Here is a 19,203-nt window from a genome sequence, read left to right as displayed (position 1 = left end):
AAACCTAAAGATCATCCAATCTTTAGCTTCTAAAAGTCTATGATCCCAGGTCTCTCCCCCTTGCTTCCTCTCCCCCCACCCTCCACCAACCGGTTCAGAGCCTACACCTCTTCTCCATCTTGGATTCATTCACTCAAAGGAATTGGCACTTTGAAGAAACGGTCACTTTGCCTGTGCTGGAAAGCCCTTATCTTTGCCCCTGGAATACATGTACCAGTGGGTGCCCAGACTGGACAGAGTAAGAGGTCCAGTCTGTGTCTTTGCCACAGTATTATTGCTCATACCTGTCGTCACCCAGCTAGCTCATCACTTCAGTGGCACTTAACGCCATGTGGCACTGTGTCCCCAGCTCAGTGATTCCTTTGCAACAAATAGAAGGCTCCTTCCTTGCCCTGCCTCTGATGTCTGCATGGTGTCATGCAGGTGGAGGGGGCAGGTGCATAAAATCAATGAGAAAGTCTGGCTCTTTGAGGAATCTTACAGCAGAGTGAGTTTTCTCTAGAACAGCCCCTTTTGTGCACTTCTCCAGAGAGGACTTGAGAATTTTCACATATATGAGAAAGTATATCGCTTGCAGTTGGACATGTACCAAATATGCAATAAACCATGAGTTATTCTTTATTTTTCTAGCATAAGGGGCTTATTATTCCTGGAAATGGCACTATTGACTTCCACTCCAAGATTGTTGGCCTCTGACATAGTTATCCAGTTGTGGATGGTTCAAAGAAAAAATAGATTGTGACAACCATCCCTCTCATGGGCTCTGGAGTGCTGGCTGGACCCCAGACATGGGAGACCAAGCTAAGGGAGTCTCTGCTCCTTGGGTAGCCCCCATTCTCCTGGGTGGGTAACAGCAAAGCACACTAATAATTTCCCTACAGGTTGTCTTCTAGGGAGAAACTGGGGAAGCTATCTGGGAGGCAAGCATGCTGTGAGCAGACACCCTTTGTAGCCAAATTCTTGGTATCATAATCTTAAAGGCATACCTCAGAGATCTTGTAGGTTCAGTTCCAGACCACCACAATAAAGTAAATGTGGCAATAAAGCAAGTCAAATGAATATTTTTGTTTCTCAGTGCATAGAAAAGTTCCGTTTGCACTGTACTGTAGACTATGAAGGGGGCTATATAGCATAGTGTCTTAAAAAATCAATATATATACCTGAATTTTAAAAATACTGCTAAAAAATGCTAACCATCATTTGAGCTTTCAGTGAGTCATAATCCTGCTGGTGGGGGGGGGTCGTCCCTCGATGTCGGTGACTGCGGACTGATCGGGGGTGGTTGCTGAAGATGGGCGTGGCTGTGGCAATTCCGTAAAATAAGACACGGATGAAGTCTGCCACAGTGACTGACTTTTCCTTTCATGAATGATTTCTCTGTAGCAGGTGGTGCTGTTTGATCGCATTTTACGCACAGTAGAACTTCTTTCAAAATTAGAGCCCGTCTTTTCAAACCTACCACTGCTTTATCAACTTAGTTCACGTAATATTCTAAATCCTCTGTTGTTAACTTAACCAGGAGTAGATTCCATCTCAAGAAACCACTTTGTTTGCTCTTCCACGAGAAGAAACTCCTCATATGTTCAAGTCTGGTCATGAGATCACAGCAGTTCAGTCCCATCCTCAGGCTCCGCTTCTAATTCTGGGTCTCAGGCTGTTTCCACCCCATCTGCAGTGACTTCCTCCAGTGAAGTCTTGAGCCCCTCAGAGTTATCCATGAGGGCTGGAATCAACTTCTCCAAAACTCCTGTGAATGTGTATATTTTGATCTCTTCCCATGGATCATGAAATGTTCTTAATGGCATCTGGAATGGTGAATCCTTTGCAGAAGATTTTTAATTTACGTTGCTCAGACCCATCAGAGGAATCACTATCTTTGGCAGCCACAGCCTTATGGGATGTATTTGTGAAATAATAAGACTTGAAAGTTGAAATGACTCCTTGATCCGGGGACTGCAGAATGGATATTGTGACAGCAGGCAGGAAAACAATCTTAATTTCATTTTCATCTCGATCAGAGTTCTTGGGTGACCAGGTGCATTGGCAATGAGCAGTCATATTTTGAAAGGAAACTTCCTGAGTACTAGATCTCAACAGTGAGTTTTAAATATTCAGTAAAACATATTGTAAGCAGATGTGCTGTCGTCCAGGCTTTGTTCTTCCCTTTATAGAGCACAGGTAGAGGACATTAGCATCATTCTTAAGGTTCCTGGGATTTTCAGAATGGTCAGTGAGCATTGGCTTCAACTTAAAGTCATCAGCTGCATTAGCCCCTAACAAGAGAGTCAGCCTGTCCTTTGAAGCTTTGAAGCCAGGCATTGACTGCTCCTCTCCAGCTGGGAGAGTCCTAGAGGACAACTTCTTCCGCACTAAGGCTGTTGTGTCTACGTTGAGAATCTGTTGTTTAGCGTAGCAACTTTCAATAATTATCTTAGCCAGATCTTCTGGATAACTGGCTGCCTCACTTTGCACTCTTATGTTATGGAGATGGCTTCTTTCCTTGAAGCACATGAACCAACCTCTGCTCGCTTCAAGCATTTCTTCTGCAGCTTCTTCACCCTCTCAGCCTTCATGGAATTGAAGAGAGGGCCTGGCTCTGGATGCGGCTTTGGCTTACGGGAGTGTTGTGGCTGGTTTCATCTTCTATTTGGACTCCTAAAACTTCCTACGTATCACCAATAAGTCTCTTTTGCTTACTTACCTTTTTTGTGTTCTCTGGAGTAGCACCTTCAGTTTCCCTCAAGGACTTTTCCTTTGCATTCACAACTTGGCACAAGAGGCCTATTTTTTTGGCCTATCTTGACTTGACATGCTTTTTTCACTAACCTAATCATTCCTAGTTTTGATTTGAAGAGAAAGACGTGATTCTTCCTTTCACATGAATCTTTAGAAGCTATCGTAGGGCTATTAATTAGCCTAATTTCAATATTGTTCTGTCTCAGGGAATAGGGCGGTCCAAGGTGAGGGAGAGAGACAGGGAACAGCCAGCTCGTGGAGCAGTCAGGATACATACACAACACCCATTAAGTTAACCGTCTTACGTGGGTGCAGCTTGTGGTGTCCGAAGAGAATTGCAGTGTGGTAATATCAAAGATCACTGATCCCAGGTCACCATAACAAATATAGGAAAGTTTGAAATGCGAGAATTACTAAAATGTGACACAGAGACACAAAGTGAGCAGATACTGTTGGAAAAATGGCATCAATAGACTCGCTTGAGGCAGGATTGCCACAAACCTTCAATTCATAAAAAACACAATTATGTGTAACGTGCAATAAAGCAAAATGCAACAAAATGAGGGATGGCTGTAGTTAATATTGTCCAGGTTTCACTTTCACTGCTACAACCCACAGTGTTGACATCACGTTCATTTTCTAGATGCGGAACAAAGATTTCCAAGATGGTGAGGCCCTTGCTCAAGGAACCCAAAATTGTGTGGCCCTAAAGCCTGTGTGTTTTCAGCTCCCAGGGGTGTTGTTTAGAGGCCCATTGGTTTATTTAGCCTCAGACCTCAACACAAATGTCTTGTCCCCCAGAGATGGGCTCATTCAGCTTCCCACACTATAGTTCGTCTCTGTAGGGCTTTGGGAAGGGGGATGGAGAGACTTGCAGGGATGGCTACTTACTGATGCACTTGAGATTGGGAATTGTCCAGTGGGCAACGTTGGTGGTCTCATTAAGCACACATTCAGTCAGACTGGATGTCCCAGCTTTACGCTTGAAGCCAGAGTTACACGTGTACCGCTCCCTGGAGCTCACTTTGTAACTCTTGACCCGGATGTCTGCATGTTCGACCGACGTGGGAGGAGGGCATGTGATGCCTGCAAGGGTACAGATAAGACAGGAGAGATGAACACATTTCAGCTTGTTCAGAAGGTGTTCTCCAGGGCAACTTGGGCGGCACTTCGTGCCTTTACAGCCAGGGTCTGGCTTTCCGAGGGGCCCCTTAGGATACGCCCTAGATTCTAAGCATGTGGAAAATGTTCAGTAAGGGTTCTCATCATTTAGAAGCCTTCCAGCAGCCTTGTCTTAAGTGCTCACCATCCAGCATGGTTAGGGACTGGGGAGTCATCTGTGGAAACCCCTCTCCCTTCCCTTCACTCCCCATCAGTCTCTCACCATCTCTGTCTCTTTGGCCCCATCCAGCTCGGCCTCTGCGTTCTCCTGCCGGAAAGCAGCAGTAGTCTTTGAATTGGTCTCCCTGCCTGTTCTCCATGAAAACTTTAACCCATTTCTGTAATACAGCCAGTCATCTTCAGAAATGCACACTGGATGACTTCACTCCTTCCTGGTTGCCCAGTGCTCTTAGAATAAAAACTAAAATCCTCAAGATGTCTTCAAGGCTCTGCTGGACCTGCCCACCCCGCCCTCCGCTGCCCAGCTACTCTTCTCCGTGGCCACACTGGCTTTCGGTGCCCCCAAGCCACTCACCATGCACACTGCTCTCCCCAGCCCATCTCCTGCCATCCTTCCTCACATGAACATGATGTTCTCAGGAGAGCCTTCCCTCCTCTCCCCCTCCCCTCCCCCTCCCCACCCAGTCAGCCGGGTCCCACAGTTCTGCGTTCTCTCCCTGTATAGCCAGCCACTCCCATGGTTGTAAGACAACGAGATGATGGAATGGCTGTGTCTCATCACCTGCACTTTGAGCGTTGGAGGCGGGGGCCAACACGGGCTTCTCTGAGCCTCGTACAATAGCTGGCAAGGGAAGGTGTTCAAGAAAGAGTTGTTCAGAGAGTGATGCTTAGTATGCACGCGCCCTTTACCCCAGCAATTTCACTTCCAAGACTTTACCTTACAGGTACACTGGTACCTTTATGAAGTGAGTATGTACAAAGTTATTGACCGTGATAGCCAGGACCTATAAATTACCTTGTATGTGGTCAGCAGGAGACTAATTTAGTAAATTACAATACAGCTACCCTGCGAAGAAGTACCCCCCAGCTCTTTATAATCGATGAAGAAAGCTCTTTAGGCACCGAAGTGGAAAGATCTCCAAGATACACTGTTAGGTTAGGAAGAAAGGAACAGAACCCTGTGTTTCATATGCTACCATCAGTGAAAAAAGAAGAAGTGGTACCAATACACAATTTTTTGCCTATCCATAAAATCTCTGAAAGAATGCAAGAGACTGTTAATACTGGAGGAGGCCGCTGAGAGATGCCCTGGGAGAGACTTTTTACTGAATGCCTTTTCATACTTTTTTTTTTTTTTTTTGCCTTTTCACACTTTCTGAGTTTTTAGTGGTGCAAATGTTTTACCTGTTAAAAATGCTTTTGCGGGGCCCCTGGGTGGCTCAGTCGGTGAAATGTCTGCCTCCGGCTCAGGTCATGATCCTGGGGTCCTGGGATCGAGTCCCGCATCAGGCTTCCTGCTCAGCCGGAGTCTGCTTCTCCCTCTGCCTCTCACTTGTGCACTCTCTCTCACTCACACACTCTCTCTCTCAAATAAATAACATCTTTAAAACTTTTTTAATTTTAATTTTATTTTTTTAAAGATTTTATTTATTTATTTGACAGAGAGAGACAGTCAGAGAGAGAGGGAACACAAGCAGGGGGAGTGACAGAGGAAGAAGCAGGCTCCCAGCAGAGGAGCCTGATGTGGGGCTCGATCCCAGAATGCCAGGATCACGCCCTGAGCTGAAGGCAGACGCTTAATAACTGAGCCACCCAGGCGCCCCTAAAACTTTTTTTAAATAAAAAATAAATTAAAATGCTTTTGAAAGTTTTTGCAATGCCCTGTTTCTTCAGCCACTTTGTACCTAGATGTTTATTATTCCTTTTCATATATTAATATATGCTGGTGTGAAAATTAAAGTATTTAATAAGGAGTGCCACCTAGATAGCTGCTGGCAATAATTGGGATGGGGGCAGGGCGACCACTGGCCACGGATGAAAGGGCACACTGATGAGGACTGGCAGAATATTAGTTGTGCCTGTATACACTGTTTTAAATATATGAAATACTTCATAATAGAAAGGTAGGGAGTGGGAGATTTTAAAGTACCCTGCCACAGGAACTCAGAAATCTTGGTTGAGCCTAGGGCAGGAGAGGGATAAATCCTGCCTAGTGGGGGTGTTCAGTGCTTTGGTTATAATATGTTGCCTGCTACACTGAATGTGAGAAATGCAGGAGATTCTAGAATTAGGAATTTTTGCCTTTTTCTGAGCAAGTGAAGCCAGCTTGGGGAAAAATTGAAGGCGAGAAGGTTTGCAAGGTCATCTGGGAGGATTCTGGACACCCTTTAGGGAGACAAATGCCCCCCCCCCCAACCGAGTCAGTCCCAGCAGACTGTGGACGTGACAAAGTGTGTGCCAAGTGATACCTTTTATCAGAAGAATGTCACCAAAAGAAGGTAAGAGCCAGAGCTAGAATGAGTCAAGTTTTCTCTAACCTGTACAACCGTGTTAAAAATGTCCCCTTCCTTCTAATTAGAAGTTGAAAGATTTGAGCAAGATTTAGACGCCACGATTTTCCTCACTATGAAACCTCCTGGCTAAAAGCAATGTCCTGGGACCTGCTCGGTCATGTACGTTCATTTCATTTTTGTGGCATTTCTACAGATAGGTGCTCAGTAGATCTGCAGGATAAGCCCTAGAGCTGGTCTCATGGCTTGTGGGTATGACACCTGGCCAAGTTCTGTCTCCTCATGTCTGGGTTCTGGAATGCACCAGAAGCAGACAGTTCTAGTCTGAAAGTCTGATGACTGAGCTACCTGCAAGTACGGTAAACAGTCCAAACCCCAAGTGGATGAGGTGAGCTCCGTCACCTACCCACAGTAGACCTTGGTGCTAGGTCTGAGGGGGACAGATTCTGGAAAATGCGACCATCTTCTGCAGCTCTGCATGTCACAGTGAGGATTCGGCTTCTGGAACATGAATCCCCATCCATCCTGGAAAATGTAACGTCTCTGATCTTAACCTGGGTGTTCTAATTGGGGCTGGTTTCCTTCTGTATTCTTCAAATAGGCCACGCTTGTCTGATTTACCCAAATAGTATCTGTGTCTGCTTTCCAGCAACCTGAGCCTTCTTTGGGTTGGCCAGGATCTGGGGTCAGCCTTGACTGGCCATGGGCCCCCGAAGGGCAGCTTTCTCCTTCCTTCTAACCTGCTCCCTGTGGGTTGGCCTGTCTCTTCCTAGAAACCCTAGCTTTTGGGACTAGGGCTCTGACCCCCCTGCCCAGGTCCTGCCCATCTTTTCCTCCAGAGAGCAGTCCCTGGATTGCCACACTGCCCAGCCGCTGGCTTAGGTTCAGATGTCCAAGAATGACTGTCAGAATCACCAGGACACCTACTCACTGCCTGGACCCCTTATGCCACGTCCCACTGGCTGGGTGAGCCTCTTCAGATATTAGAATCAGAGGAATCCGCCTCCAAATTCAGAATATGGTCAGAACAGTCTACTACAAGGGCACGGCAGCCTGCAGATCGACCAGCCCACAGTTGGGTCAGCTGTCCGATTCTCCCCATCTCCTTCAGGAAGGCCTTCCCTGTGGGCTCTCTTGGCTGAGATTCCAGCATGTCTCCTACCTGTGCCCACCGGAGCTATGACAGCCCCCTGGGTCAGGAGAGCCCAGGCCTTACTTTGTTCTTCCTGGTCTCAAGAAGGGAAATGGATTGTTTGATTTTTGTTCTTAATCCAACCATTGACTTTTCTTTTTAAATCCCATCGGCCTTGAATCTCACATTTTGTACAATATAATATACATCTGTGCTGTTCTAATAGTGTCAGTGTTCTCTCTTCATTCACGTGACTGTTAGAGCAGACTTGAACATTTTCTTTTCATTTGAGAAAGACGAACACAGTCCAGGTTTCTCTCTGTTGGAGGAAGAAGTTGAACTATGGATCAGGGGAAAGGATGACTAGAATGTACCCTATGGTGTTAGAGGAGAACTGGGGTTGGAGGTATCAGTATGTCATCATCGAATGTGTGTTCACGTGTGTGTGCACATATGTCTGTACATGGCAATGTGTTGTGCAAGTGTGTGTGTGCATGTGTGTGCTCTAGCTCCATCCTCTTACGATGCCTAGAAGCAATGACACATTAACAGTGAGCATACTTGGTGCCCAGATCTTGGTCTCCACCAAAAGAAACCGTGGCTACTTAGAGAAAAGGCTGATTCCAGGGCTAGGATGGGGAAAGCATTTTGATTTTTTATTTATTTTATTTCTTTATTTACTTTTAAAGATTTTATTTATTGAGAGAGAGAGCGCGCACACATGGGGAGGGCCAGAGGGAGATGGAGAGAGGGACTCTTAAGCAGGCCTCATGCCCAGTGTGAAGCCTGACACGGGGCTCAATCTCATGGCCCTGAGATCATGACCTGAGCTGAAATCAAGAGTCAGACGTTTAACTGACTGAGCCACCCAGGTGCCTGGCATTTTGATCTTTTAAAAGATCAAAAGATGAGCCTTGAATATATTGTTGTACTAGAAAGTAAGGAAATAGTCAAAGAAAGATGGCGACATTGTCAAAAGGATATAGTGAGAAGGTTGAACTGGCTCTCACTGGCCACATCTGGGACCATTTGAGTATCGAAGGAAATAAAAAGCCTAACAGATTATGGAACAAACTAAAACAAAACTCCGTAAGTCTGTCCTAATTAAATAAATAAATGAATAAGTGAGCAGGGGAGAAGAGAAAGCCCTCCTGACAGTGTAAAGCTAACATAGAAGGAATGATGGAGTTAGAGAAGAAACAATGGATGCTAGAATGAATGGATTGAAGTTTGATAAGGAACAGATATTTATATAGGTGGCCGATTGCACAGGGTCAGTTTAGCTAAGCTGGACACACATTCCTTGAATCCCCTTCCCTGCATGGTGCCCAGTGAACCTGTGGTACAATCACTAATCTTGGGACAAATTAATTTCATGTGCCTCCTGATATGATTCACTGAGAAGGACACAACATCACACCTGTGGTATTTCTCCCCCAGATCCATAATCTGAATCTAATCATGAGGAAACACTAGATGAACCTAAATTGAGGGATACTCTGAAAAACAGCCTGTATTAGAGATCAGGAAAGGTAAGGGGGTCGCCTGGGTGGCTCCGTTGGTTGTGTCCGACTCTTTTTTTTTTTTTTTAAGATTTTATTTATTTATGAGAGAGAGAGAGTGCAGGGGGAGGAGCAGAGGGAGAGAGACAAGCTAGACTACTCGATAAGCATGGAGCCAGACCTGGGGCTCAATCTCAGGACCTGAGATCATGACCTGGGCTGAAACCAAGAGTCAGACACTTAACTGACTGAGCCACCCAGGCACCCCAAGTGTCTGACTCTTGATTTCGGCTTGGGTCATGATCTCAGGGTTGCAGGATGCAGCCCCATGTCAGACTCCACGCTGGGTGTGGAGCCTGCTTGGGATTTTCTCTCTCCCTCTGCCCTTCCCCTCCCCCACTCATGGGCACATGGGCTCTCTTTCTCAAAGAAAGGAAGGAAGGAAGGAAGGAAGGGAGGGAGGAAGGAAGGAAGGGAGGAAGGAAGGAAAGGAAGAGAGGAAGGAAGGAAGAAAGGGAGAAGGAAAGAAAAAGAACAAAAAAAAGAAAGAAAGAAAGAAAGAAAGAAAGAGAAAGAAAGAAAAAGAAGAAAAGAAAAGAAAAGAAAAAAAAAGAAAAGAAAGAAGAAGAGAGAGAAAAGGAAAGGCAGAGGAAATATTCTGGACTGAAAGAGGTTAAAGAGACATGGCAAGGAAATGCTACCTGTGGCCCTGGATTAGATCCAGAATTAGGGTGAAAATGGTGAACAAGGGCATTACTGGGACAACAGACAAAATTTGAATGTGGCCTGAGTATTAGATAATACTATTGTGTCAAGGTTAAATTTCCTGATTTTTGATAATCGTTCTGGGGTTATGTGAGAGTGTTGTGTTTTAGGAAGGTATGTTAGAGAATGTAGTCTTTGGAAATATACACTGAATATTTCGGCATAAAGGAGCATAATGTCTCCAACTTACTTTCAAATGCATTAGAGGAAAAAGCACACGTGGAATAAATATACATGGTTAGAGATGGGGGATGATAAAGTACTGGGGCAAAATGTAAACAGTTGGTGAATCTGAGTGAAGGCTATCCAGAGGTCTCTTCTGTTTTTGCAGTTTTACTCTAAGTTTGAGGCTGCATCAGAATAAATGAGTTAAAAAATAAGCAGTATGTAACAAACAAAACCACTTGGTGAATGGCTCTTGGGTCCCTTTCTTTGAGGATTGCTCCTTTTTTTTTTTTTTTTTAAGATTTTATTTATTTGACACAGAGAGAGAGAGAGGGCGCAAGCAGGGCTGAGCCACCCAGGCGCCTAGGATTGCTCTTGAAGGAAACTCTAAGAGCCTTTGACCGCTCAGGCCAAGATCATAATTTAGTCAGGAAAATGTTCTTGAATTATCTCCCTGCTTATGGTTTTCAGAGTGCCACCTTTCCCTCTTTTCTTGTCCCCTCTTCGCACCGTTTAGAGTTCCTCCTTCCACTTGCAGGGTCTAAAAGTAGTGTTTGCACTCTCTCTGCGTTTGGTGTTTTGACTGCAGCTGTGGCTTGGTGTGTGGGGTCATCGTGGCCATATTTGAGTCCTCGCTCTGCGAAATCAGCTCTGCTCCCCACTACCTTCGTCTTCATCTCGGGTCCTCTCTGTCAGTGATCCCTAAATCGGAGCGTACAGTAGAACCACCTGGAGGGTTGGTTAAACCCCAGAGGGCTGGGCCCTCCCCACAGAGCTCCTGAGTCAGTAGGTCTGGGGCAGGGCCTGAGAATCTGCATTTCTAACCAGTTCCAGGTGGTGGTGATGCTGTGGGAAGCATGGCCCGTGCCACATAGAGCCCTGCTATATGGCATTCACAGGTGCAGAGCCTCCCAGCATCACATCAAGTTACTTTCCAGTGTGGATTTAAAGCTTTTCTTGAACTTATTAATAACTGCTTATTCATACCTTTCTATGGTATTGATACCATCAATGAAGATTTCTTTTACAGGTTCCTCCTGATGTGTTCTTCTGAATGTTTGGTCTAATAGTTTTTAATTGGACCCAATTCCCCCACCTCCATCTAAAAAACGTACCCACCCACTGTGCACATGTGTGTGTCTGTGTGTGGGGGTGTTTAGCTTGGTAGTACCATGGCTTTAGCTCCATGCTACCAAAATCTTAAATCTGTGCTTTGCTCTATGTTAACATAGATGGGAAAATACTTAGAGATGGAGGGTGTGGTGGAATGGGGAGGAACGGTCATAAAACACTCCACTCTAGAAATATTTAACAGTAGACCAGAGCACATAGTCCCATAAAAATACTAGACTCTGCTCTATGATAAAATGTTCCTTCCTGCCAAGGAAGCCCGGATTGACCGTGGACCTTTGGACCACTCAGGTAATATTACATCATTGGTGACTGGACAGTCTGCATCCAGCCACAAATCAGTGACGCCAGAGGACACGAGAGACAAGAAGTCCCAGAGGGAAAGGCTAGGCAAAGACTGGATTTAGCTGGTAGGAGTGTATTTAACTGGTTTTTCCTTCCCTACCCCTTTCCTTCCTTCTGCCAAGTTTGCTCTTTGATGCTGCCAGCATCATTGTCTTGGGCCTGGAGGAACTTGTGAGATCACAGAGTCAAGCTCTCAGCCTTGGCCCCTACCATGGGTTATTCTGAAACTTTAGAAGGGACGGAGAATCTAAGAACCCTTACCTCACCCCAAATACCACACATGCAGTTACTTCCAAGACCAGTCCATTTTGGGGCGGATTGCAAAGACATCTTGCATGAAACTGTATTCGTCTTTGTGTACCTGACTATTTCACTTAAGAATATTGTCCTTAGTGCAATCCATATATGCTACAAATATTACATAATTTCCTTTCTTTTAAAGGCTGAATGATATTCCATTGTTATGTATCTACCATATTTTGATGATCCATCATTCATTTGTTGATGCACACTTGGATTGATGACATGTTTTGGCTGTTGTGAATAAGGCTGCTATGAACATGGATGTATAAACACCTCTCTGAGACGCTACTTTTAAATCGTTTGGGTGTATACCCAAGGTGCAATTGCTGGATCATAGGGTAATTCTATTTTTGACTTTTTGAGGAACTGCTGTACCGTTCTCCACAGTGGCTGCGCCGGTTTGCCCTCCTGCCGACAATGCACACGGGCTCCTTTTCTCTACATCCTCTTGTTTGTGTGGTTGTTAGTAGTCATCTTAATGGGTATGAGATGTATGTCATTACAGTTTTGATTTGCATCCCCCTAGTGGTTAGAATCTTTTCATGTACTTACTGCCATTTTTATATCTTCTTCGGGGAAATATCGATTCAAGTTCTTTGCCCATTTTTGAATTGGGCTGTTTGTTTTGTTGTTGTTGAGTTTTAGGGGTTTTCTGTACATTCTGAATGTTAATCCCTTATCAGATATAAGATTTGCAGGTATTTCTCTCCCATTCTGTGGCTTGATTTTACTCTCTAGATAGGGTCTTTTGATGCACAAAATTTTTAAATTTTCACGAAGTCCAATTTGTCTATTTTTTCTTGTTTCCTTTGCCTTTGGTGTCATATCCAGGAAATCATTGCAAATCCAGTGTCATGAAGCTTTAGTCCTATGTTTTCTTCTAAGAGTTTTATTTTTTTAGGTCTTGTATTTAGGTCTTTTACCCATTTTGTGTTAATTTTTGTATACAGTATTATGTAAGGTACCAACTTCATTATTTTGCATGTGGATGTCCAGTTTCCCCAGCACTTTGTTAAAAAGACTGTTCTTTCCCAAATGAATGGTCTTGACACCCTTGTCAAAAATCATTTTCCCATATATGTGATGGTTTATTTCTGGGCTCTCTAGTCTATTTCATTCATTTGTATGTCTGTCTTAATGCCCATACCACACTGTTGTGATTAGTTTTGTAGTAAGTTTTGAAATCAGGGTGTGTGAGCCCTCTAGTTTTGTTTTTCAAGATTGTTTTGGCTATTTGGGATATCTTGAGATTCCATATAAATTTTAGGATGGGTTTTTCTATTTCTGCAAAAGACATCATTGGGATTTTGATAGGAATTGGATTAATCTGTAGATCACTTTGGATAGTATTGACATTTTAATAACATCAAATCTTTCAATCCATGACCATGGGATGTGTTTCCATTTATTTGTGTCTTCTTTCATTTCTTTCAGCTGTGCTTGGTAGTCTTCATTGCACAGGTCTTTCAGCTCCTTGGTTAAGTGTATTCCTAAGTATTTTATCATTTTTAGTGCTATTGAAAATGGAATTGTTTCTTAATCTTCTTTCAGATTGTTCACTGTTAATGTATAGAAATGCAACTGATTTTTTGTATGTTGACTTTGTATCCTGCTACTTTACTGAATTAATGTATTAGTTCTAACAGTTTTTTGTGGAATTTTAAAGTTTCCTACATATAAGATCATACCATCAGCAAACAGAGGTAGTTTTACTTCTTCCTTTCCAATTTAGGTGCCTTTTATTTTTTTTCTTTGCCTCACTGCTGTGGTTGTTCAGTGCTATGTCGAGTAGACGTGGTGAAAGCAGGCATCCTTGCCTTGTTCCTGATCTTAGAGGAAAAGTTTTCAGTCTTTCACCACCAAATATAATGTTCACTGTGGGTTTTTATGTATGGCTTTTATTATGTTGATGAAATTCCCTTCTATTCCTAGTATTTTGAGTGTTTTGTTTCATCATGAAAGGGTGTTGAATTTTGTCAAATGCTTTTTCTGCATCAGTTGAGATGCTCATGTGCTTTTCTCCCTTCATTCTACTAATGGGGTGTTAATATTACACTGATCAAGTATCATAGGTTGAACCGTCTTTGCATTCCAGGAGTAGATCCCGCTTGGTCATGGTGTATGCTCAGGTTAAAAGGATCATATTGCTGAATTCAGTTTACTAGTATTTTGTTAAGGATTTTTGCATCAATATTCATACAAGATATTGGTCTGTAATGTTCTGTTCTTACAGTTTCCTTATCTGGCCTTGGTATCAGGGTAATGCTGGCCTCAGACTGAGTAAGGAAATGTTCCCTCCTCTTTAATTTTTTCTACCTTCTTGGTAGGTATTGTGTTTCTAGGGATTTGTTCATTTCATCTAGGTTATCCAATTATTTGTGTACAATTGTCCATAGTACTCTTATAATCCTTTTCAGTTCTATAGAATTGGTAATAATGTCCCCACTTTCATTTCTGATTTTAGTAATTTAAGCCATCTCTTTTTTTTTCTTAGTTCATCTAGCTAAAAGTTAGTCAATTTGGTTGATCTTTTTAAAGAACCAACTTTTGGTTTCATTGATTTTCTTGTTTTTCTATTCTCTACTTCATTTATCTCTGCTCTAATCCTTGTTATTTCCTTCCTTTTGCTAACTTTGGGTTTCGTTTGTTCTTTTTCTAGTGCCCTGAGGTATAAAGTTAGGTTGTTGACTTTAGATCTTTCTTATTTTTTAATGTACACATGGATAGCTATAAATTTCCCCCTTAGCTCCACTTTTCTATGTTCCATAGCTTTGGTATGTACGTTTTCCTTTTCGTTCATCTCTAAGTATTTTCTAATTTCCCTGTGATTTCTTCTTTGATCTTTCGGTTGTTTAAAAGTGTATTGTCTCATTCCACAATTTTGTGAACGTTCTAGTTTTCCTTCTGTTATTGATTTCTAACTTCATCCTGCTATGATCAGATTAGATACTTTGTATACTATCTGTCTTTTTAAATCTATTGAGACATAATTTGTGGCCTAACATATGGTCCATCCTGGAAACTGTGCCATGTGGACTAAAAAGAATATATATTTTGGTGGTCTGTTATTAGATACATAAATATTTACAAATGTTATATTTTCTTGCTATATCGAATCTTTTATTAATATATAATGTCCTTTTTTGTCTCTAAACTTTTTTGATTTAAAGTCTGTTTTGTCTGATATTAGTTAGTATAGCCATCCCTACTGTCTTTTTGTTGCTGTTTTCATGGAATATCTTTTTGTGTCTTTTCACTTTTAATCTGTTTGTGTCTTAGGATCTTAAGTTTGTCTCTTGTAAACAGCACATAATCAGATCGTGTGTGTGTGTGTGTGTGTGTGTGTGTGTGTGTGTTTCGCCAATCTCTGTTTTTCCATTAAAGAGTTTAATCCATTTACATTTAAAGTACTGATAAGGAGGGACTTAATTCTGTCATTTAACTCTTTGTTTTCCATGTGCCTTACAGCTTTTTTGCCCCTCATTTTCTGCATTACTATCTTTTTTTATGTTTAGTCAATATGATGTCATAAAATGTTTAAATTTCCTAATTTCTTTTGTGTATGTTCTATAGCTATTTTATTTGTGGTTACCATGGGGATTACATTTAATATCCTAAAGTTATCACACTCTAATTTGGATTCACACCAACTTAACCTCAATGACAGATAAAAACTCTGCTCTTTTATAGCTCCATCACTATTGTTAATGTCACATAATCACATCTTTATACATTGTGTGCCCCAAGACATAAGCTAATAATTTTTCAAAATGCATTAGTTGCTTAATTTATGTAGAAAACAAGATTTGGAGTTACAAACCAATGTTACACTAATATTACCTTTTATAATAATTTTTTTCATTAAATATATTAGTCTCTTAAATCATGTAGAAAACAAAAAGTACAGTTACAAACCATTGTTCAGTAATACCAGCTTTAATAATTGCCCATGAATTTACCTTTATTGAGATCTTTATTTCTCCATACAGCTTCAAGCTATGGGCTAGTGTCCTTCTGTTTTGCCTTGCAGGACTCTGAGCATATATTGCAGGTCAGGTCCAGTGGTAGTAAACTCCCTCAGCTTTTGCTTATCTGAGAATGTCTTAATTTCTCCCTGACTTTTGAAGGACAGTTTTTCTGGATATAGGATTCTTGGTTGGCAGTTCTTTTCTTTTAGCATTGTGAATATATTGGTCTACTGCCTTCTGGCCTCCAAAGTTTTTGATGAGAAATATGCTGATAATCTTATTGGGGAATCCCTTGTATATGAGGATTTGCTTCTCTCTTGCTGCTTTCAAGATTCTCTCTTTGGCCCTGGCTTTTGAAAGTTTGATTCTATTGTGTCTTGGTGAAGGTCTCTGAGTTCATCTTACTTGAAGTTAATTGAGTTTCTTGGAGGTTTATTTCATGTCTTTCATCAAATTTGGGAAATTTACAGCCTTTCTTTATTCAAATATTCTCTCTGCCCCTTTCTCTCTTACTTCTTCTTTTAAGACTAACACAATGTTGGTCTCTTGATCGTGTCCCATAGGACCCTTAGGCTCTGTTTACCTTTTTTCAATCTTTTTTCTTTCTTTTTCTCAGACTTGATAATTTCTATGGTTTCCATCTTCAAATTTGTTAATTCTTCTTCTACATGTTCAAATCTGCCTTTGAATCTCTCTAGTGAAATTGTCATTTGAGTTATTGTACATTTCATCTCCTGAATTTGTTTTTGATTTCTTTTTAGGTGTTCCCTCTCTATTGATATTTCCATTTTGTTCATACTTCATTTTCTTTCACTTACTCCAATCTTCCTTTAGTTCCCTGAACATCTTTAAGACAGGTGTTTTAAGTCTTCGCCTAGTATATCTGCCATCTTGTCTTTTTCAGGGACAATTTCTGTTGATTTATTTCTTTCTTTTGACTGGGTCGTACTTTTCTGTTTCTTTCTATGACTTGTGACTTTATTTTATTGAAAACCGAACATTTGAATCTAATAATGTGGTAACTCTGGAAACTAGTTTTGCCCATATCTCTGGGTTTGCTGTTATTTATTTATTATTTATTATTTATTTATTTATTCTTTTGATTGTTGCAGGGTGTCACTGTGCCAAAGGTCAGCCTGAGGTATAATCTTAAGGTCTACTCAGGTCCTTTCTAAATGTTTCTCTGAGCTTGCGTGGTCACTTTCTATTTTTCCCTGAATATGCAGTTTATGAATGTCCGAGTCTTTAATGTCTGGCTCCCAAAAAGAGGAAAAAAAGAAGGGGGGGAAAGAAGGGTGCTGGCTCTCTAAATCCCCCTGGAAGTCACTTCACCTGGTTTTGGAGGGGCTTGCAACAATAGGGAGAGGTGCAGCAACAATGGCTTCCCACCTCTTTGGCAGCATGTCTGTGATCAGAAGCACCAATCAGCAATCACAGCACGGATCCCTGATATTTATAGGACAGGGTCCTTTTTGCCCTGCCCTGGCTCCCGCAAGCTGTGTGCAGGCTGCTCCAGGAACACATACGCAACTGCCTGCCATGTGGCTGGGGGTGGCGGATGGGTGGCTGCTCCTTTGTAAAGAGCTGAAACTGACCACTGTTTACCTTCCAAGTCTCCCCTGGACGTTGCAAGCTTTCAATAGATTCCAGATTTCTAAAATAGTTCTATGAGACAGCTTCTGCCAGTGCCACCATTGTCCAGGTGAGGAAACAGATTCCCTATACTTTCTACTCTACCATCTTCCCAGAATCCTAGTTCACCCGACTGTTTTGAATAAATTCTACACAGATGGTTTTTCTCCTCAGCACTTCGATGCTTTCTAGCTTTTAGTATTGGTGTTTTATTAAAAAGCCCACCGTGTGTCTATTGTTTCTTTGTCAGCAATTTGTCTTTTCTCTCAGGACACTTAAGATCTCCTCTTTGGTTTGGGACTCTGCAGGGTCATCACGGTGGTTCTTGGTATGGGTTTCTTTTTGTTTATCTTGCTTGGTGGTGTTTCCCAGATTTGATCTTTGGTGTCTTTGATGGCTTTGACATTTCTGGAAAATACTCAGCCATTATCTCCTTATGTCCTCTTCATCATTGTCCCTATTACCATCTTTTGGAACCCCAATCATGGTCCTTATTCTATTTGTCTTAGTTCAGGCTGCTATAACAAAATACTATAGACTGGGTGACAACAAATATTTTTTTCTCTTAGTTCTAGAGCTTGGAAGTCCAAGATAAGGTGCCAGCATGGTTGGGTCCTAGTGAGGGCCCACTTCGTGGTTTACAGACCACTGTCTTCTTGTTTATTCTCACATGGTGAAGAAAAAGAGACCTCTGGGGCTTTTCCTCTCCTTATAAGGACACTAATCCCATCATGGTTGCACCCTTATGACCTCGTCTAAAAGGAATTACCTTCCAAATGCCCCACCTCCAAATATCATCATATTCAAGATTAGGGGTTCAACATATGAATTTGGAGGGATACATTCATCCCATAGCTCTGTCCTTCATATCTTTAAATTATCTGATTCACCATCTGTTTCTCTGTGCTATACTCTGAGTAATATCTTCAGACTTATCTTTTAGTTCACTCATTTCTCTTTAGCAGGCTATAATTTGATTTTTAGTTTCTCTGTGGATTTTTTGAATAAATGTTTGCATGTTGATAATTTGCAGTTGATTAAATCCACTTAGTGCTGACAAGTATTTTACCAGAGTGAGTCAATAATCAGTTACAGAATTTGTATTTGAGAAGGTTGGCTGTTTCAGCGTCCCCTCCTCTCAGCACCCTCTTCCTCTTCTGTACATGCCTAAAACACTTCTTATAGTGTAAATCACAAATACAAAAGTATATAAAATACATAAACAGCTTAAGGATTAATTATAAATGAAGACTCATGTATATGCCAATCAGCTTAAGAAATAGAATATCACCAGTAACTTAGAGGCCACTTGAGTGCCTTCCCCAGCTGCATGCCTCCCCTTTATCTCCCCAAGAAATGAACACTGTGCTGATGTTTGTAATAATCATGACTTTGCTTTTAGTCCCAAATAATATAGTATCTACTTTTTATGTTTCTGAATTTTTATAAGTTGAATCATGTTACATATATTCTTCTCTACTGTGCTTCTCACACAGTGTTGTATTTTTTATTTATGTTGATGCATGTAGCTGGAGTGCATCCACTTTAGGTATTAAAGTATTGTATGGATATTCCAGTTCATCCATTTTTACTATTGTTAGACATTTGGATTAGTTCCAGTGTTTTTGCTATTACAAATAATAACGCTAGGCATATTCTTGTATTTCTCTCTCGGTGCACGTGAGAGAGTTTCTCTATGGTATTTTCTTAGCAACAGGGATTGCTGGGATGTAGCACGTGCACATTATCAATTTTGCTAGATAATACCAAATTGTTTTCCAAAGTGACTGTACCCATTTACACTTCTACCAGCAGTAGGTGAGGTATTTTTCCACAACCTTGCTAACATTTGTCCGTCTTAATTTTTGTCAAACTGGTGTATGTGACTTGGT

At 41.7% G+C, this 19,203-nt stretch overlaps 1 protein-coding gene across 1 annotated transcript in view; it reads right to left on the bottom strand.

The window, feature by feature from the left end:
• IL15RA (interleukin 15 receptor subunit alpha) overlaps nucleotides 1-19,203 on the bottom strand; it is a 48,848-nt gene that overhangs the window by 15,087 nt on the left and 14,558 nt on the right. The window contains 1 exon segment of the mRNA XM_040645459.1: nucleotides 3,628-3,822. Coding sequence (XP_040501393.1) covers nucleotides 3,628-3,822 — 195 coding nt within the window.

This window comes from Ursus maritimus, unplaced genomic scaffold, assembly GCF_017311325.1.
Source record: "Ursus maritimus isolate PB19 unplaced genomic scaffold, ASM1731132v1 scaffold_31, whole genome shotgun sequence".
NCBI lineage: Eukaryota > Metazoa > Chordata > Mammalia > Carnivora > Ursidae > Ursus > Ursus maritimus.
The sequence above is the reverse complement of the archived record's forward strand: the minus strand, read 5'-3'. Positions and strand labels throughout refer to the sequence as shown.